The sequence below is a fragment of the Epinephelus fuscoguttatus genome, linkage group LG17 (genome assembly GCF_011397635.1).
Source record: "Epinephelus fuscoguttatus linkage group LG17, E.fuscoguttatus.final_Chr_v1".
Taxonomy (NCBI): Eukaryota; Metazoa; Chordata; class Actinopteri; order Perciformes; family Serranidae; genus Epinephelus; species Epinephelus fuscoguttatus.
In genome coordinates, this window is record NC_064768.1 from 18,020,797 (window position 1) to 18,041,459 (window position 20,663).

At 44.9% G+C, this 20,663-nt stretch overlaps 1 protein-coding gene across 4 annotated transcripts; it reads left to right on the forward strand.

Moving 5' to 3' along the window:
- Positions 1 to 944: 944 nt before the first annotated feature.
- prrc2a (proline-rich coiled-coil 2A) lies at positions 945 to 19,853 on the forward strand. Of its 4 annotated transcripts, XM_049601764.1 has the most exons (18): positions 962 to 1,077; positions 1,168 to 1,274; positions 4,285 to 4,436; positions 6,917 to 7,094; positions 7,233 to 7,329; positions 7,460 to 7,541; positions 7,649 to 7,792; positions 8,270 to 8,511; positions 8,872 to 8,960; positions 9,103 to 9,254; positions 10,326 to 10,428; positions 10,518 to 10,707; positions 10,921 to 11,013; positions 11,245 to 11,797; positions 11,953 to 12,218; positions 12,438 to 12,744; positions 12,836 to 13,058; positions 14,041 to 19,853. In XM_049601764.1, the coding sequence occupies exons 3-18, from the start codon at positions 4,322 to 4,324 to the stop codon at positions 17,096 to 17,098; spliced, it is 5,892 nt and encodes a 1,963-aa protein (XP_049457721.1). In that variant the 5' UTR covers positions 962 to 1,077; positions 1,168 to 1,274; positions 4,285 to 4,321; the 3' UTR covers positions 17,099 to 19,853. The 4 variants fall into 4 exon arrangements, with proteins under 4 accessions (XP_049457722.1, XP_049457721.1, XP_049457720.1 ...); XM_049601765.1 differs by lacking the exon at positions 1,168 to 1,274 and having other exon boundaries at positions 945 to 1,077; XM_049601763.1 differs by lacking the exon at positions 962 to 1,077 and having other exon boundaries at positions 1,084 to 1,274.
- Positions 19,854 to 20,663: the final 810 nt, after the last annotated feature.

The following is a 20,663-nucleotide window of genomic DNA, read 5'->3' on the forward strand; positions in this document are numbered from 1 at the left end:
AAAGGCTCAAGTCCAAGTGAAGTCATGACTCACTGGCGTTAAAGACCTAGAAGAGTTGAGTTGGATTTTGTCGAGTCTGAAGTGATCAAATTTGTGACAAGTTTGACTCGAGTCCAAAACTGTTACATGATATATATTTGTGAATGTGTGCTCAAGATTTTCTTGTTAAGAAGAGCTGGCATTTTCTTTTAATTTCAAGGTTCACAGCTCAAGGCTTCCTCAAATGCTATTTAAGTTTGCATAAAAATGATAATACAATCACACAAGTAGAAATACAAATAGAAACTACACATAAGGATATAAAGTAGTACAAGTTATATTAAAGGATAAAATATAAGCACTGTCAAGCACTTTGTGCTGCATTTTTAATGTATGAAAAGTGCTATACAAATAAAGTTTGATTTGATTTGATGATAAAATATTGTGTAATTTGAGGCGCAGACATTTACCCAAAGTTTTGATTGAGTTATTTTGGAAGTAGTTACAAAATAAAGGGAAAAACATTAATGTGCATAAAGAAACAGTTATTTTGATATTAGTTCATGGTCATGAGACAGCATGGGGACCAAAGAAATGCAAAAAACAGAAATTGTGCAGTATGTGTGACCTGAGATACCCTCTTTGTTGTGGACAACCACGCTCTCTCTGTTATGGATACATTTCTCTGCAGCCTTTGAGTAAGCTTTTCTTTGCTTGCCCAAAACAGAAATATTACAAAGCATCTTTCATCTTCATACTCATAATACTAATCCTTAATTATTACAGTTCATATTATAGTGGATAAATTGTATTCTTCCGTGAGAACAGTGTATACCTATTAAAATTCACCCTCAATCCATAAGGCCATGAGATTTAAAATATTAACTTTTATTTTATTGTGTTTGAGTGTGGTTTTTTTTCCTTAAATAAAAGTCGCATTTTTCCTGCTGTAACGTTAGGGGTCCCAAACGGCTTCCATCTCACGAAATTACTCAGTAGCCGTTGACGGCTCTTTAGGTGACGGATCGAGTCCAGTATTACAATTTTATTTTCCCCTTTTCATTTATTTTTTGGAATAAAAAAAGAAAAGGAGTGCAAGTAAGCCGAACACATTCTTTATCTATACAGTACTACTCGTAGTTAGTTGGTGCGATCTATTGCAAAGACCGTATGTGTTTGACTATGCAGGAGGATAACGCTGCTTAGCTAGCTGGGTCACTTGCTAGAAAGCTACGCGATAGCATAGCTAACCTCATTCTGCGATACAACCTCGAGACAAGTCGGGACAAGACCAGGTCAGTGGCCGGAATATTTTGTATGTTTTATGCAAACACCGATTCGTTAAATTATATTGAGCAAAAATTATCACCATTATTCTTGGACACGGACATAGCTTACCCTAGAGGATGTTTGTGAAGGGGCAGTCTTATTTTTTCTAGCTAATGTTAGGAGGTTGTATTGCTTCTTAGCCTAGCTTGGCTAAGCGGTTAGATAGCGTTTGTCATATCAAAGGGGTGAGTGTAATAGCTTTTGGAATAACTATGATTATATTTATTCACTGGTTATACTGGCTATTAAGTCAGCGTGTTGCTGAAATACGTGATAATGTTTGTTTGCTAACAATCCACTGTGTGCAGCTAATGTTAGCGGATGAACGTTAGCACAGGCTGTTCGCCTGTAACGTTAGCTTTAGCTAACACACTGTCAGTTTACGGTATGCTGACATTAGTTAATTATTTCAGTGGGTATTTTTCGGAACAGTTAACCCTACTCTGCCCACTTTGACAGTGTCTTTACATATTAACTATATGAAGGCAGGTTGGCTTCGGTAGAAGTATGCTACACAACGGGTTATATTAACGTTAATATGCACCGGGCCTGTTCCCACCGCCATTTTGTTTTGTTCTCCCAATAAAATATTTTTTTCTGCGTTGTCCTGTGCCTCACACAAACGACAGACGAGCGACAACGTTGATGGAAACGCACAGTCGTGATGTCGGTGTGTGATTGAAAATGTAGCACATTACAGATCCGAGGAGCATGGAGCTAATGTTACCGCAAGGTGTTGGGAATGCATTATGAAACATCAACGCAGTCCCCCTCCCAACGCGAACACCGAGGCCCTGTGTTAGCTGGCTAACATTAGTTAGCGCTGCAATGAAACACATCTTTATGTGTCTGTAGCTTCGGCAGTTTGTGGTTTATATATTTGATGTTGATTGCAATTGCCACTGTCGTAGCTACCAGCTGATTTTGCCCAAATATTGTCACGATTACCGTTAGCTTTAGCTTTACAAGGCCCCTTTGTGGCATACGTTACTGCAGTTATGGCTTGGCAGTGTAGCTGTTGGCCCCCGTTAACGTTAATCCCCATACAGCATGTAGTTGACCAGCCATCCCACGACCTAATTTTCTAAATCTCATCTGGCTACAGTGAGGCACAGTGCAGTGCTGCTGTTGCTCGTCATCCTGTTGGTGTGTTGTATTTATTTTCTTCACTGATGTGTGTGTTGTGTAGACATCGTGCGTTTTGTCTGGATTACTACTGCGCAGTAGTAGACAGTTGACTTAACATCCGAGTATTTTAGCATTGTTTTGATTGTGGTTTCATATTCATCCCTGTCTGAATCATCGCCACACCACTGTTGCTCACCATATTGCTGGCGTGAGCCTTGTTGTCATCTTTTCAGGTGGACTTGTTATTCTGGTATAGTGAAGAGTGATGGAGCTGTCATAAGTTGAGATGCCACTCATTCTTCTACCTTTCAGTTCTTGATATATCTACTGGTCAGTATTATACAGAAGAGTATAACAGAGCTGTTGCTTGAAGTCTTTGTTCAGCTCTAAAATTGCTCCTCTAGTCATGGACCATGTGAATTGGCCCGCATCATTTCACCACTTCCTTCAGAGTGAGTGAGTGAATTAAATGACTAATGTTGTTTGTAGCATAGTAATCTGAGGAGAATTGGCTGTTCTCTGTAATTGTTCCTAATGGGAGTTGGTCGGAGTGGGGGAAGCTGTTTAACCTGCTGGATACAGCCAAATCACTCTGAATTGGACAGATGTCAGCGCTGTGTGTTTTATTGATGTGCAGTAAAGTGAGTTCAAGCTAAAGGCCTGGCAGTTGCCATGGAGCCAAACCTGTCTCAAGGCAAGGCAAAGAAGAATATCATTTATAATGTGTTGCTATAGAGACCATGGTTCAGTTTTATCCCCTTCTTTTGAACAGTGTTTCCTGTGATGAGGTGTGGAGTCATCTGCCCACAATAAAGTGTATTTAATTTAATATTTAATTAGATATTGTTAAATTGCTCAATGTGTAATACCTGCAACACATTATATTCATTATGCAATGTTAGATTGCTGAGATTTTTTGAGGATTGGCCAATAACCTAATGAGCCAGAGACATTGAAAGTTGCACCAAATATTTTTAGATGTATGATTTGATGAATATAACCCCTCAGTTGGGTTTCGGTTGGTCAGAAATGTGAGATATGTTCTTTTAATATTGTCTTGTATGATTATTGCCTTCAGCCACATTCCTTTGTTGTTTTGATGTAGAATCTCTATACTGTTAAGTTGTTGCACTTCTAACATCCTTTGAGTTGTTGCCTCGGATGGCCAAAATATCTTCACTAAGCTGGCAAACACTGAATGCCACAGTTCAACTATAAAATGTCCCAAAATAAGCTTTTAAAGAATGTTTATTGGGGGTAAATGTTTTAATTATGCTGGCATTAATATATTTTTGTAGCTTTCTGTAATGAGTTTTACTTGTAAATGTACATAATGAAAGTGCACAGTGCCAACAGGAAATTTGTTTGGTTTTATTGAGTGCCCTCATGACTTACTGGGTGCATAAGAGAAAAAACATCAGTGTGAAAAACAGGGTGTTATGTATTGCCACATATTTGTGGTTTGTGGACTGATATTTGTTAAAATGGAGGAATATTTCTTCTGTGAGACAGAGGACTAAAAATGTTGTGTGGATCGGCATTTAGTCTTGCTAGCTGGCACACAGGATTGTAGCTGCTGTAACATATTTTCTACACTGTTCTACTATAAGTTACTCTATGGCTGCTTTATTATACCACACACATCCGGCTGTCGGATCCCTTATTTGAAGCTGTAGGGTCACAGCACATATGTTCAGGAGGATACTTTGATGTGTGAGAAAGTTTCTGTTCTGCTAGGTGTTTTGAATGCATGCTCGAACAGTCGGCACTTTTACTCTCACTTTCTGTGTATACCTGGTGTCAAATATCTCTGTCTTTGCCTCCTTCTCTCTCTCTCTCCCCCCACAGTCTCAGGGCTCACCATACTCAATGAGCGGACAGCGCAATGTCAGAGCGCTCTGGGCAAACTGCAAAGGGGAAGGAAGGCAAAACCAAGTATGCGTCTCTCAACCTGTTTGATACATACAAAGGAAAGAGCCTTGAAACACAAAAGCCTGTTGGTGAGTATCTCAGTTCTGTCACGTCCAAGCATTCATTGTTATAACGTACATCCACTGTACTGGAAATTTGCCTTTCCGTCTTTCTACCCAGGGTATTAGTTTTCAGCATCGCTTGCCTGTCAGGCTCTGTTTACATTCAGCCACTTTTGTTTGGTCACTAAGGGTGTACAGCTTGTTTTGTAGATCTGCTACACACAGTTGGATTTACCCGTTGGCTGTGTGATTAAAAGTACCTGGCTGTGCTCTGTTTTCTCCTGACACCATGTACCGCAACTTTGATGCATTAGTCTGCTGTCTCCCTAATAGCTCTGGTGCTGATTTTCAGTACAGGAAGTGGATGATGTGCTGCATCTCTAAACTGCCTGTCAAACGGTTTTGCTGATGCTGTTCATATTACTCAGGGATCAAGGATATTTACTATCCTCATTTATTGGGGCTGTGTAACGGCAAGAATCTGGCAACACTGTACACAATAAGGGGATTATGATTCGATAAATTGCAATATATTGTGAAGACAGGGTGACATGTTGCTATATTTTTTAATTTAATTTTAGGAAAACTGTCATAGTATAAAGAACACACAACCATATGCATACAAAAGTTTGCTTTTTTTCATCCAAACAGAACAGTGGGATCTGTCTGTATTTTGTCCTAATTTTATATTGCCGTCAGGGCTAGGCACTATCAATATTGTGATATGAGACTAGATATAATCTCAGAAATTGAATCCTAATATTGTAAGTGTTGTCTTTTCCTGGTTTTAAAGGCTGCATTACAGTAAAGTGGTGCAATTTTCTTAACTTAAAAGACTGTTCCAGTTGTTCTATTATTTGCCTTTACCTGCTTAGTTATTATAGCCACATAGCAAAAATCTCACTGCACAAATGTTTTGTGAAATCACCATCAGTCAGCCCTACAAAATTGATTTTGAAATCCATCCATTTTCATCCGCTTATCCGAGGCAGGGTCGCGGGGGCAGCAGGCAGTGATATTGAAATATTTAGTCAAAAATATTGTGATAGTTGATTTTCTCTATATTACCTAGCCCTATACCAGGTTCGAGTCTGGATAAAACAACAAGCGGGTCAGCTCGCAGGTATTGGATAACAATTATATTAAGATAAGATGAAAATTATGATAATTTAATATTTTAGCGTTTTAGTTGTCTGACTACTGAGTTTATGTCGGCTCTGTCTTCTGTGCCAGCTTGAATATTAGAGCTGCTTCAATCAGGTGCATTACTAACAGGCATGTTAACTGTGGAGATGTGCCACTCAGTATAATGAGAAAAAGCAAATAAAATTGTCTTTCCTAAATTACCTTTACTTTGAAATATATTATTTTAGTTTTATGTGTATCAAATGGCCCGAATCCAAATTATTTGTACAGTGCTTGGTTATCATAGGATTTGCTGTTTTGGGTTGGGCCGTGGATCCTGTGTCGAAGGGTCGTGTCGGGTTGCGGTACTAATTGGTCATCGGTGCAGTATTGCACATTGTAGTGCTGGGGTGGGAGCAGGTCTTGAAAATCATATCAGTGCAGACTTGGATCTGTATTTCTATTCATCGCAGTCCCTGTAATGTTCAACCTCATAGCCCTACTTTTTGTGCAGTATGAGCAAAAGAATGAACATTTGCCTATGTCAGTAAAAACTAAAAGTGCTTTCAGGATTATTTCGGTAAGCATATTAAGAAAATAACATACTGCTAACAAAAAGTGATAATATTTTTGATGCAATATCACAAAGTAAAATATTGCAGTGCTTAAATGTGTCGACGTTTTCTTACAGCCCTGTTATTTATAGGCTTTTACACCTGTGAGAGAAAAAAAGAATCATTCTCTATTAGAATGTTTCCAATCTTAAATCATACTAAAAGAAATTATGCACGGCCCGGGGGGTGACTGGCTCCCCAGCCTTGACGTGTCAGCTGAGCCTGGGAGCCACTGAGCCTGACCTGAGACAGAGGCTTACTTGTGGACGCTGTTTGACTTCTGTGCCGAGTCCCCAGTCGATGTTTTATTCAGAAGCTCCCCACTAGATCTAAGCAGCTGTCCCCGTTTCTAAACTACAGACTTCCCCCTCCTACATAGTGAAGCCATGCACTGCTGTGGTTTCTCAGAGCCTGAAGGAAACAAATGAGGGATTGATATTCAGCACAGCTTCACTTTCCAGAATCTAAAGGCTTTTCCATGCTTCTGTGAGCATCAATATCCTAAAACTTCTCTGTAAACTCTAATTTAAGTGGGTTTGCTGGAGGTTTTAAATAACATCTAGGAGCTTTTTTGTAATCCATATTCATCAGAATCACTAGACTGAGACTACCAAGCCTCTAGCCTTGTTGGTTGTTCAGCATCCTAATTGTGTATCTAGCAAACGCCACCCTGTCATCAGGCTGCTCCTTACAGCCAATAGATTTAATTGGTGTCTGGTTTCAGTGGTCCATCTGTGCTAATGACCTTCTTTCTCTTCCCCATATCAGTTCCCCCCCGCCATGGCCTGCAGTCTCTTGGTAAAGTTGCCTCCGCACGGCGTATGCCACCCCCTGCCAACCTGCCCAGTCTGAAGGCAGAGAACAAAGGCAACGATCCCAACGTCTCGCTCGTTCCCAAAGACGGCACAGGATGGGCAAGCAAACAGGAACAAGCGGACCCAAAGAGGTAAGTAACCCCACTGTAGTTACTACAATTGGCAGGGGAAAAAAATCACCTTGATGTTTTCTTTTGCTGGAGCTGACTTCTGTAATATCTCTGTAATATATCTATATCTATAGTTTGTGACTTTTTTCTTTCTCTCAGTACCGATGCATCGTCAGCAGCGCAGCCGGAATCGCAGCAGCCTGTGGCTACACCGACACCTGCACAGACCCGCCCGAGAACCCCGCCAGCTTCAGAGGTACAGACTATCCCACTAACATGAATGCAAAGTCATAGTCTTAGTTGATACTGTGCATGGATATTTATGGCGGCCATAGTTGACATGTATCATATGGTGTTTTTCTGTGTTTGTGTGTGTTCCCCCTTAGGCTCTGGCCCCAACTTCAACCCAGGCCGTAGGGGCAAGGTCCTGGGCACAGGCCAGTGTTACACATGGAACACAAGGGGATGGTGAGTCTTGCTTTTTGTATTCGCCTCAGAAGAAATAAGCTGGAATAAGGTGGGAATAAGCTTTCCATTATGCATGCACGTTGACACCTTGTCTCCCCTTTCTGCAGGTGGAAAGGCATCAAACCTACCGTCGCCATTCTCTCGCGAGGAATTTCCCACCCTGCAGGCGGCTGGCGACCAGGACAAAGCTGGCAGAGAACAGGGCACTGCAGATCAGTGGTATGGGCCCGGACCAAGCCTCCGCCCCCAGAGTGAGTGATGCCCACTAAGTCTCCAGTAATTGATCAACCAGTCATTTCATGAAGTCAGTGGTGGTGGGAAAACTTCTCTCACAGGATTGTTTATGGTGTGGAGTGGTTCAGTTGATAACAGGGCAGCTGAGCAAAAAGTCAGTGAACTTTTTTTCCCCCTACTAATTCTTCCTTTGTCTTTTATAATTGTTATAATTGCATTACAAGAGTTTATCTTTATGCTTCAGTTTCTGTTGCTATGGGCTTGCAAACACCAAATTTATCTAGTGAATGAGGCAAAACAAAATAGTTCCTCATTAATTAATATAAAATTACATAACAAAACTCATATCTATTCATATTAAGTATTTCAGTCATAGTCTTAGTTTAAATGATGTGCCATATTTCAACAGTAATGGCTCTGCACCTCTGACCTTATTCCATTAAAGCCCATAAACCATACTGACCGCTCTGTCCTCTCCTGTGTTCTGTCCTCAGACGTTACAAGTTGGCGGGACGGTGGGGGCCGAGCCCTGGCGCCCACCCTGTCTGGGGAGGGGGCAGCGGAGGGTGGCACTTGTGGGGCTCTGGTGATGGATGGGGCAGCTGGGGTCCCCCCTCCGAACTCTCAGTCCCACGGGCCACCTAGGAACCCTCCCGCAGGCAGCCCCGCCTTGCCCCTGCCCCAGCCCCCTGTGGGGCCTGGGTTCCCACAATACCGAGGGATCATGCCTCCCTTCGTAAGTTATCCTCTTGTTTTCTTTTTGCAGTGCTAACTGAATAAACAGCGCTATCAACAGCAACAGTGCTTACAGAGCTAAAATTGTTACCTGGGGGGGGGGGAACCAAAGGGTGGGTGCTACGCTCCTGCAGCAACACTCCTGTTATCAGCAGTAACTACTGTATGAGCACAGTGCAGAGTGGTAGCGATGATCTAACCAGTGGGACTCACTTACAGGAACTCGCATACACTGATAAGCATGTGCGGACAGTCTACCACAACAACCCACAGAGAAACTAGAATTGCAACACACTCAGAGGAAGGTGACTTGATTCTCTGCTCAGGACCTCACTAAAGACCGTCTTTTTTTCCTTCATAGATGTATTCTCCCTACCTGCCCTTCCCGGCCCCCTATGGCCCTCAGGGGCCCTACAGGTACCCAGCACCTGGGGAAGGGCCTGCTCCAAGGTATTTTGTTTGCCAAAATCAGTTTAAAGCTGCTATTGAGCAACTTTGCGGCATTTTATTTACCTGGTCCTCTATTTCGGATTAAATCCCAGTTTTGTATTTTTGATACATCACTTTAAAAGAGTCTCCTCCTCTCTGTCAGGTTCTCTCGTGGGCAGGCTGGTCCTGACAGCAGGCCTCAGGGCGGCCCACGTGACACAGGTGGAGATATGGTGAAGCGACCCTCTATCCTGAAACAAGATGACCTGAAGGAGCTGGACGAGCTGGACCACGACGGAGATGAGGGTTGGGCAGGTAAACCAAACCAAAAAAAAAAAAACGCTCTTTCACAGATATACATTAACATGTAATGTTTTGGCTGTGGAAAACCTGTTCTAATTGGTTTTGATTTTCAAATGTATGACAAAACAAGAGTTCCTTTCTGGATCATGAGTGGTTCACATTTCAGAAAAACGAAGAAGGAAAAATGACAAATATCTGAGTCATGTAGAATGAAGAAAAGTATAGAAATAAATGAGCAAACGCTAAACACTTTTATTGTCTTTTCTTACACAAAGGGAATTTTAAATTACATTTAATACACACAACAGATTTAATAAAGAAGGAATTCGTTGTATTGTATTTCAATCTTTGTTGAAGACTAGTTGTGTTTTAAATGTGAGACATTTAGATTGAATTAAAATTGAATTTGTACTTAGAGTGAAACATTTTTAGTCAGTTCAGTCCTGCTGTCGTGAACTTAGCCTGGCAAGACCATCCTGACAACGTGAGCTCAACACTTTGTTTCGTTCTGTGTATCAGTCTGGCCCCGCTGCTGCCCCATACACATTCCAGAAATTAAAAGGTGAGTACTCCTGCCCACTGAAAGTGTTTGGGGTGGCAGTGGAGCCAGAGTGATAGAGAGAGCAAAACAGAATATTGAGCGCACGTCATCAGGATGGTCTTACCAGGATATAGTGAACTAGCACTGTAGAGGCTTTCATTTTTATTGTGGTACATGGGAGTGTCCGGCCCCATTTTAATACAGACATTAAAGTGTAAGTCAACATATTTCATGTTGATTTAGTGCTTGTGCTGCTAAATGATTAAGGAGGTAATGACATAGTGGTAGCCAGTCAGATTGATGCTTTCTGATGTTGCAGATGTTACTACATATCATATTTCCTGCTGATCCAAGCAGAGGTGTTCCAGTCATTACAATCTGCTCAGATGAGGAGCCAGAGGGTGGGGGTGGTGGTAGTGGTGGAGGATCATGTTTATCAAAGTGGAGGATGATGAGTAATGTGCAAATGCACTGAGTGGATGTTTGATACAAATGTGATTCTGATGTTTTCCTGTCCTTATTTTTGTTTTTTTCTCTAACAGGGGCTCATGAGGAGATTGATTACTCCGCCAAGTTGAAGTTCAGTGATGATGAAGGAGATGAAGAGGGGGAAGAGGAGAGAACTGAGAGCAAGAATGACTTGCGGTATGCAACAAAATTCATTCAGCATGTGATCACTTCAAATTATGACAACAGGGGTTTTTTTTTGGCTCACACTTGTGTGTTTTCCTCAGTGAGCAGCAGAGGTCCCAGGATGCCCCTGCTGCAACCCCTCGCTCTCGAGCCTCGGACAGCGGTGGAGACACACGCCGCACTCCTCCCTCTAATGCTGACAATGGCCCCCAACCCCCCTCCAGCAAGCCAGGATGGGCCGAGGAGGGAAGCAGTGGCTGGGGGAGCCAGGGAGCACCATCCAACTACCAGGTACCATGCTGACCAGTAGCATCAAGTTGTCTCCAACACAGGCTGTACTCAAGCATAGAAAAGATTGAAAGTTCAAATTTATAACACAGGACAATTTGAGCATTCTGTTCAGCAAAGAATTATTTGTGGGCAGTGGTGTGTTAGTGTGTGTGTGTTTTTGTCAGAGTAGATAATTGTTGTGGAGCATGGCTAACTGAGTCTACCTGTATACAGGGGCGCAGGCCTGGATTGGGTGGTCCCCGGGAGCAGCCCTCCCCCCCACCTGGGCCGCTCCTTGGACAAGGGCCTTACTCCTTTTACCGACAGGTAGCCATCCGGATAGGTCCTCATAGACAAGTCATTTCTATCATTATCTCATCCACCGCCCCAGGTTTTATAAATAAGTCATCTTCAGTTTTGAGTTTGCGTTTTTCCTCTTGAGTTTGTTTCGGTTGATTATAATCATTTGTAGATCATTTTCTCAACAAGATTGCAGTTTTTTCATCTAGAGAGTTGAAAACTTCATAATAGAGCGTTCTACGTTTTCCAACTGTTAAGGACCGGCCCCACAACCAAGGTGCCTCTCAAGGCCCAGGGAAACCTGTCCCCGCCCAGCTTCAGCCAGCAGCAGGAGGCCCTTCTCCTCCTGCGCAGCCAGGCCTGCTGGTTCCCGGACCCCAGGACAATGATGAGGACGAGACTTGGCGTCAGCGCAGGAAGCAGTCCTCCACTGAGATCTCTGCCGCTGTGGAGCGAGCACGTCGCCGCCGTGAGGAGGAGGAACGTAGGATGGAGGAGGAGAGACGCGCAGCCTGTGCAGAGAAGCTGAAGAGGCTGGATGAGAAGCAGCAACAGCAGCAGGGCAGCAACATGGGAGGTGGTGGTAGCAGTAGTATAAGCCCCAGCCTTGATGGAAACTCTACAGCTGCCACAGCAGGCAGTCCTAGTCCATCTATTTCAGCCTCTGCCTCCTCGCCCAACATCAGCCAGCCCCCATCCCCCTGTGTGGACCCTGAAGAACCTCCAGCGCTGGTTGTGCAGCCGGGGTCCAGTCCTGGAGTCGGTGACCGACAGCGAGCCAGCAGCAACAGCAGCTACGACTCCAGTGCAGGTGAGTTTCTCAGGTAGACGAAATCAGTGGTGACTGGTCTGAATAATTTGTATCACTAATGTGGTCTGATGTGTTTAATATGGCAGTTCAGATAAAGCCTCCACCTTTTGATTATATCCGCTGATTCAACCCTACAACCTTCTCTCTTGGTTCAGAAGCCCAACAGTGTTCCCAGCCAGCTGTGTCACAGCCACCGCAGCCACCGCAGCCCACGCTCGATGTACCTTTACCAGGAGAAAATAAGGAAGAGACCATGGCCAGTCAGCACATTCGTGCAGGAAGTGGAGGTGAAAGAGGAGTCGACCCAGTGAAGATTGAGAGTATCGGAGGGGGAGCAGGTCGTCAAACTGGTGGTCCCCCTGGCCAGGGTTACTCCAAGTATCAGAAGTCTCTTCCACCTCGGTTCCAGAGGCAGCAGCAGGTTAGGTTTTATACTTGTCTGTTGTCTTAAATACAGATATTGCTTGAATGGCTGTAGCATTTCTAGATGAGTGTGGCTTGCGTATTTTATTCTGAGACAAAAAATTTGGGAGCTGCTATTTTGCTTCCAAAACTGGCATGCCTTCATAGATATGTTGAATATTTCTGTTCTTAAACACCTGGTTGCTATAGTTTCCATTTCACATTTATTTCTCTTTAGGAGCAGCTCCTGAAGCAGCAGCAGCAATGGCAGCAGCAACAACAGCAGCAGCACAGCCAGGCATCTCAAAGCCAGCTGTCCCCTCAGCCCCAGGCTCCGCAGGGTCCTTCACCGGGTTCAACACCCCAGCCGGGGCCTGGACCCAAGCAGGGTGGACCCATGTATCAACCCAGCAATATGGTCCGACCCCCACCCCTGCCAATGAATTTTGACCCTCGCTGGATGATGATGCCCTACATGGACCCCCGTATGATGCAGGGCCGCCCTCCACCTATGGACTACTATTCAGCGGGCATGCACCCCTCAGGTGAGTGGATGTGACCCGAGTAAACCATGTGCCTTGTTTTGTGAAAGTATCTTAAGATATTTTCTTAAAGAAGAATTCTTTACTATTGCAGGGCTCATTGGGCGCGAGCGGTCTGATTCGGGGGGATCTGGTTCAGATCCCTTTGACAGGCAGCAACAGCATCCGGGGCATCCTCACCGTGGGACCCCCCCTATGGATCCTAAGCTGGCCTGGGGGCAGGAGGTATTCCCTGGCGGAGGGGAGGGCCGTGGGCTAACATCCCCTCTCAGGCAGAAGCAAGCATTGGAGGATGATGATGTGGCCAAAGGGCCCAGGTACGGATACACTCGTCAGTTTTGGGGATGTAAAGGGGACCTGTTACACTTAATTTCAGGTTCATACTTGTATTTTGGGTTTCTACTAGAACATGTTTACATGCTTTAATGGTCAAACAACATTTTATTTTCCTCATGCAGTTGGTGTTGGAACACTTGTATTCACCCTGTCTGAAATGCACAGTTTTACTGCCTGTCTCGTAACTCCCTCTCCTGAAAATGCCCAGGGTGCTCCGAATGGTCAGCGTGTCTGGGTCTTCCACGTCTCAGTGTATCTTCACTGTCAGTGCAGCTGGGAAATGACTCTAACGGAGTACAGCGGCACTTCATACCATAAAAAAAATCAATAATAAATGCTTTTAAACCCAACTCTGTTCTAGAAATATGATCCAAAATCTGTGAGAAATGGACAACATTGCTGACGTGAACATGTAGCTACATGTAGCAGGGTAGGCTACGTAATGTAAACAGTTGCAGCAACATGCCTGGAGCAGATAACCATATGAAGAAATCTGTCACAAGCTAATGTTAGTTTGTCTCGAAAGAAGAAGAAGAACATTGAAAACAGTGTTCAGAACAATCTGAAGCCTATGGTTTTTGCTCACGGGGATTACTTATACATAATGGGTTTCCTTCAAGTTTAACATATTCGGGTGAATAAAAAACATTTTTTGGATTTTTAACTCTTAAAATTATAATTTGAGTTTTACTTTCTCTTGTCTTAGTATTTCCGCCCTAGGTTGTTTGCTACAACAACTATTATATGTACTGAGAACAATGTTAGAAGTTGTCTACAGGTGGTATTTGTTTTCAGGGCTGTTTAATTGCTTTAGATTGTACAGGTATTTCTGATACTGTGTCCAAGCTCCTCATACTGTTCTCATAATACTCAAGGTGTCAGTGGGAAAAAAAGTTATTTTGAACTGTTCCTTTAATTTAATTGATTAATTTAGTGTTTTATATTCTTTCTCCTTTGTTTTAGGAGCGACACCCCTCCACACCGCATGCGAGAAGGTGGATTGGGACCCATTCAGCAGCCCAGCTCCACCTCTGGAACATCCAACCAGACTCCACCTCCAGTTGGCACTCAGGTTGGGACCCAGGGTGGTGGCCACCACCCTCATCACTACATGAGTGGCCGGAGCAACTACAGCAACTTCCCTGACCAGGGTGGGAGGATGCATCCCCACCAGCAGCAGCAGCAGCAGCAGCAGAGGGCGGAGAGAGGAAATCAGCCGCATAGCTACACCCACCAGGATGATGGGCCTCCACGAGGGTCTCAGCAGGGACAGATATGGGGAGCTCCACACCCTCACTATGATCGCAACGGTCGTGCTGATCACCCCCCTGTTGAGAGCAACTCTCATCTCCACCACCATCACAGCCACCACCCTCAGCAGCCTCACTTCCCTCTCCACCCCCATAAGCCAGAGAGCACCCGAGACAGGGTTGTTGAGGCCACTGGTAAGAAGACAGACTCTTCTCCCCCAATTCACCAACCTTCCCTGTCATCCTCCTGCTCTTCCTCCTCCTCCTCCTCTGCCAGGGAAGATGGGAATGTCAAAGTTGCCCTGCATCATCACCCATCACAGAGAGAGGGTGAGGCTGGTGTCGGGCACAGTCATGGTGAAAGAGGCAACAGTGGCAGTGCTGGCAGTAGCAGTCATGTGAAACAGGAGAAAACAGGCCCGGCATACGCTCCTCATTCCTCATTGACCTCGAGCCCACCTCCCTCTCAACATGGCAGTCATACACAGCAACAGCAGCACCCCCATCCTAAATCAAACCAAAGAGGGGGGCGGGAGCACAAGACAGAGACCCAGTGGGGCCCCCGTCCTGGCAGCAGCAATACAGGTGGGGGGTCTTCTCATGGTAGGAGGGCCAACAATGCAGGAGGTGGGAACAACCCCCGTGGAGGGGAGGATTCCTCCAACACTTCATCAGACCACAAACCTTCCAACCAGACCGGAGGCAGCAATGCCAACAAGAGGGCTGGCCCCATTAAGAAGCCAGTACCAAAGGAGATGAAGAGGGATGGAGGGGAGGCTGAAGGAGGAGAAAAACCAAGCTTTGGGAAAGATAAAGAGAAAGATGGTGGCCAGCCAGCCTCCATGAAACAGGAAGCCTCCTCCACCTCCCAGAACACATCAGCTCCATCTAAAGATGAGTCAGCCCAGACAGCCAAACCCAGGAATGGAGGAAAAGAACGGTCCTCTGGTGGAGGTGGGGGCGGGTCTGGTAGAGGGCCCAAAGATGTGGACACCAATTTGGGATTTTCAGGGTCCTCCTCCAGGAGGGACAGGGACCGCTCCTTTGAGAGAGGAGGCGGCACCTCCCACCACCATGGAGTCCCCGCCAAAGGCAACAGAGCCAGTCGTGGACGTGGGGGGGAGTTCTACGGGCGTGGCCGGGGTTACCGGGGCACCTACACAGCTGCTGCTGGGCCCGCTGGTGCCAGTCGGGGAAGAATGGGTGGAAGGAGCGGCAGAGATTACCGCTCATCTGTTGGCACTGGCCACCACCATGATTCCAAGGGCGAAGGGGGCGGTGGCAGGCACGGTCAGGATCGGTCCCAGCATAACCCAGCCAGGGCCAGGAACCGAAGTGAAACCCGCAGTGAGGGTTCAGAGTATGAGGAAATCCCCAAGAGAAGGAGGGAGAGAGGTTCAGAGACTGGCAGTGAGAGTGGTGCAAGTGACCTTGGTCATTCAGACAAGGAAGACCACCAGAAACCCAATACTAAGAATGGCCCTGATAATGCCACCACCACTGGCAGCAGCAACATGCCATCTGCACCACCCAGAGGTTCCCAGGCCCGGGTCTTCACCCCCAGGGGTGTGCCCTCTAGGAGGGGAAGAGGTGGAGGTAGTGGAGGTGGAAACATCTACAGAAGTGGTGGCAATGTTGGAGGACCACCAGGGGGACACAGAGTTGGACCCAGCTCAGCCTCTCATGGTGGGTCCTCCAAGTCAGCAGGCTCAGCCCGAAAGCAGCAAGGCCCGCCTCAAACCTCTGGGCCCAAAGACTTGGGCAGGGGGGGGAATGGAGGAGAGAAGAAAGACAAGATAGCTGATGCAAGTCAAACTCAAAGTCAGGGGTCCAATCCCCCTCAGCCGTCTTTGCCCGCTGCAACTCCTGCCACTTTAAGTTCCACTGAAAATGGAGGCGTTGTAACCCAGCAAGCGTCAACAAACCCTACGCCAAACTCTGGAGGGCCAAACGCACTCCCTCTTCCCACTAACCGTGGGTTCCCTCCCAGCGGGTTTGAGCGACCACCTAGACGTCGCCGTCACGGGCGGTCCCAGCACCAGCAGGACAAGCCCCCCCGCTTCCGGAGACTGAAGGAGCGAGAGAATGCTGCACGCATCAATGGAGGAGTGGGGGTCATCGGGGGAGGAAGGCCCTCCTCTCCTTCCCTGAATTCAGTTCAGGACAGTAACGGAGCCCCCATCTCTGCTCCTGTGACGGCCAACGCCCAAAATGCTAACCACAACCCCACACTAACAACCAACAATAACAGTGGTGGCGGGCATCTAAGCAATGCAAATAGTCACCACCATCACCACTACAACCAGGGCAACGCTGGGCAGACCCACCCCCAGCACCACCACAGCCATGGAGCAAAGTCCCCCGACTTCACCAACCAGAACTCGGACCAGGCCAACGAGGAGTGGGAGACTGCCTCTGAGAGCAGCGACTTCACAGAGTTCAGAGACAGGGAGGGAGGAGGAGGAGGGAAGTCCTACTCTTCTCATCATCCCCACCACCTGGGAAGGGGTGGAGGGGGCGGCGGAGGTGGAGGTGTCGTTGACCGCGACATGACAGGAAAAGAGCCCTCGGCGAATAAAAGAAGCTTCTCAAGCCAGCGTCCTGGCATGGAGCGACAGAACCGGAGGGTCAACCCTGGAGGAGGTGGAGGCGGAGGGGGAGGAAGAGGCCCACGAGGCCCTCCTGGTGGTGGCTCCGGCGGCCCTGGTAATGGAGGTGGCAACCGCGGGGAGAAGCGTGGCAACTGGCCCTCCCCGAAAAATAGGAAGTGATGAAAGAATTCAGAACATTTCAGATGAATCCCACCCTCATTAAAACCATCCTCCTACATCTTAATACCTTTTTGATAATTACTTCATGGCTTATCTGTTGGCATCCCTAAACATATTAGCGCATTGTACAGTAAATGGAGATGGTATTCACCTTCACTCTAGTGCCCCCACCCAACCTCCATCCCGGTCACCTCTCTCCCTTTGCATCAATCTACTATCTACCGTCCGTTATTGTAAATTTCTCCGTTTGTTCCGTCTTGCTCTCCATTCAGTTGTGCCCCCCCCTTTCCCCCTTTACCTCCCCCCCAAGATTCTCACGCCAGTTGGATTTGAAAAGCATGTGGTTCTGCAAATGGGAGGTGCACGTCGTTTTGACAGAAGACATTCACACAGAGCTCCACACACACTCGCATATACAAGCACAAATATGACATCTCTACAAACAACACGGAACACATGCGGTCATGTGGGTTGGAAAATGGAAAAAAAAAGTGGGATTAAATTTGGCAAAAATGTTTGGATTGGGCTAACTTTTATATTTATGTACCTGTGTATATTTCTACCACACTTTGGCCTTGGGTGGTATTCAGTAGTGCAGTTCTGCATTACTTCCCTCACAAAGGGAAAGAGTGCAGCTTCATCTTTTAACGAGAACAATGTACCATAAGATGTTTTCTCTGTCTTTTTTTTTTGAGTTTGAGCCTCTGGGAAATGTTAGGGGTGTGTGTTTTTTCTTCTAAAAAGCAGGTCATTAAAAATACCTTTTACTAAATTCCCCAGCTCCTCCTTTTGCTGACTTTTTGGTCTCCTGCAAACTACATCTCTGATTACTGTGATAAGATCCATTCAACTACTACTGCTCAGTGCTCATCTACACTTTGCATTGATCACATTGATTTGTCTTGATATCAATGTCTCTGCTGCTTGTTCAGATAGATGGTGTGATTTTTATTTTCTCCCCCTCTCCCTAAGTTGTTGACCTGCTCTGACATTTCATTAGCTTTTGGTTTTTTGGGAAATAAAGGCTTTTTTAGCCTCATCGTAGCATCCTTCTCCTTACCTGCAAAAAGCTCTACATAAATTTTCCCAAAGTTTTACTCTCTCTCTCATTTGTGAGTTTTGTTTACCCTTTGAAGACTGTATTGATAGCTTGATGGCTTTATTTTAACAACCATTATTTCCTCAGCGACTTGCATTTTTATGGAAATATTTATCTCTCTGAAGATGATCGTTCTTCTCGAGGGGAAATGTGTTAAATAAAAATGTAGGTCATGATAGACTAAAGAAAAAACTTTCATAAAAATTGTTTATGCTTCAGTAGGTAATTGAATATGTTAAGCACTCCTTGTCGTATAAGAAAAACCCATGGTTGCTGTTTTATTTTTTCTTTGTGTTTGTTTTTGGGCAAGTTACATGTGATGCAACAGGACAGGTACTCTGTCTGGGCCCAGAGTACAGAGCTAGAGTATTGTACTATTACACCCCCCCTTTCTCTCTGTGCTCTTGTGGAGACTCCTCACACCAAGAAAGGACTACTACCAAGAGCTCCTTGTCTGAGGAAGTATTTTTCAAAGCGCGTGTTCTTCGGGATGGCTGTTTCAGTACACGGTGGCGACCAGAAGCCCAAACTAATTAAGTTCAGGACAATGCTGACAAGGTGTCAACGCGAGTCACCTCCTTTCACGGTTTCCAAGATTTCACTCGCAGCAAATAGTGCCGACCCGGAGCGTTGAGGAAATATTGGATTGATGTAGGATTACACTTGTAGTTTGTATCATACATAAAAAGACATAAAATGGCACACGGAGACAACATCCAAGATGAACTAAAAATCGATTCATGCATCAATTCTGTCACTGCTGTAAGTTGGGGTTTGTTTGTTTACTGACAACAGTTTGAAGATCGTCTCTGGGATGTTGTGAGTAGGGCATTTGATGACTCGTGTACATGTGTGCGTGCTTGTGTGTGTGTGGCATGTGTGCATTTATTGGTGTTTGTGTAATAACTCGGGGAAGGGGTGGGGGACCAGAGGGGGTAACATGAATGGCAAGCACTTTCTGCCTTGTTTGCCCACACTTGATTTAACCGATATTATTAAGACAATTCTACTGTTTTCTTAAATACATCCGCATATATACATCCAGCTGTGTGTATATGTTCAAAGAACATGCAATGGAGAAATCACCCTTTATTTTGTGTGTGCGTGCGTGTGTAATTTAATCATACATTCTTCAGCAGGCAAGCGAAGTTGGACATATTTTATTTTTCTCACCTCTAAGCATGAACACACGCCCATGGGTGCAGCTTGCCTTGCCTGTTACTGGTTCATACATTGATAGCTGTACACTTAACACTGGCTCAAAGAGTCCTTCATCCCTCCTTAACTCTTAATGTTGATGTGCAAATTATTTTATGTACCCATGTTAAAAGAAAACAAAAGTAGTGTATTCCAGACAAAAAAAAAAAAAAAAGAAATACTCAAAGATTGTACTATGTTTCCAGCATTACCAAGGTACCTGGAGTGGTTCAAACTGTTTTTTAGCATTTATGGTTTTATTAATGGAACCGTAATATACACACATGTATGTATATTGGTATGTATCTAAGTTTTGTCTACCCCAACTTACATTCCCACAAACAAAATGTTGCCATTTTTAGTTCAAGGGAGCAATGTACAAGCAGAGAAGTGTCTTATTATAATAAAGTTATACAGAGAAGGCAAAGTTAAATAAACTACTTTTGATTTAATGGAAAATGTCAGTGCATGTCTCATTCTTCTTGGAACATTGTGACAAAAATACTAGAGCAAGCTTCAATGCTTTTGTCGTTGCATGTCACAGCAGGAAAATCATAGGTGTAACTAATAATTATGATGGTGTTACTCTATGTGCTGAAGGTGTGTCGACATACCAGTGAGCCAACATCATAGGAATGCAGTCAGAATTAATGTTATTACTTAAACCAGTGTTAATGAAAATGAAAGGACTCTTATTTGTATACTTAGTGATAGAGCAGTCTTGAAATGTCTCCATGCCACTGGCCTGTGTTTAAATGGTATAAAGAAATCAAATTAATGCTTAATTTCATCAAAATGCGACCTGGATGACACTGCTGTTATTTTTTCAGCTTTTTGTGTTTTATATTTTCAGTTTGCTTTAAATGTCCAGCGTGTATGATTGCAGAACCGAAACTTTTCTGGTGTGCTAAGCGTCGCAAAAACATTAATGGCACTATCTAGAGCCAGTGTTTGGTTTGTCCATAGACTGTGGAACAACGTGGCACACTCTGTGGAAGATGAACTGCTCCGTGTGTAGATATAAACAGTTCATTCTAAGGTAATGAATGCACAGCAATCCTTACTTTCAGGTGATTAGAAACTAATGAAAACAAAGTTATGATTATAATAAAACAGCCCCTAAATCCTGCACACTGGACCTTTCAGCTAAATTACTGACCGCAATACTATACATTTGTGAACTAGTAAATGTGGTTTCTTGCTCTTTAGTAGGAAGCCCATGAGTTCATTTCAGTTTCTATGAGGTTTTGTTTCACAGTCAACCTTTAG

Bases quoted from the DNA above. Each gene is read 5' to 3' on its own strand.
- prrc2a (XM_049601765.1), top strand. From the start codon at position 4,322: ATGTCAGAGCGCTCTGGGCAAACTGCAAAGGGGAAGGAAGGCAAAACC. The intron at 7,095-7,232 runs GTAAGTAACCCC...TCTTTCTCTCAG, and splicing joins GAACAAGCGGACCCAAAGAG to TACCGATGCATCGTCAGCAG. The intron at 12,745-12,835 runs GTGAGTGGATGT...TTACTATTGCAG, and splicing joins AGCGGGCATGCACCCCTCAG to GGCTCATTGGGCGCGAGCGG.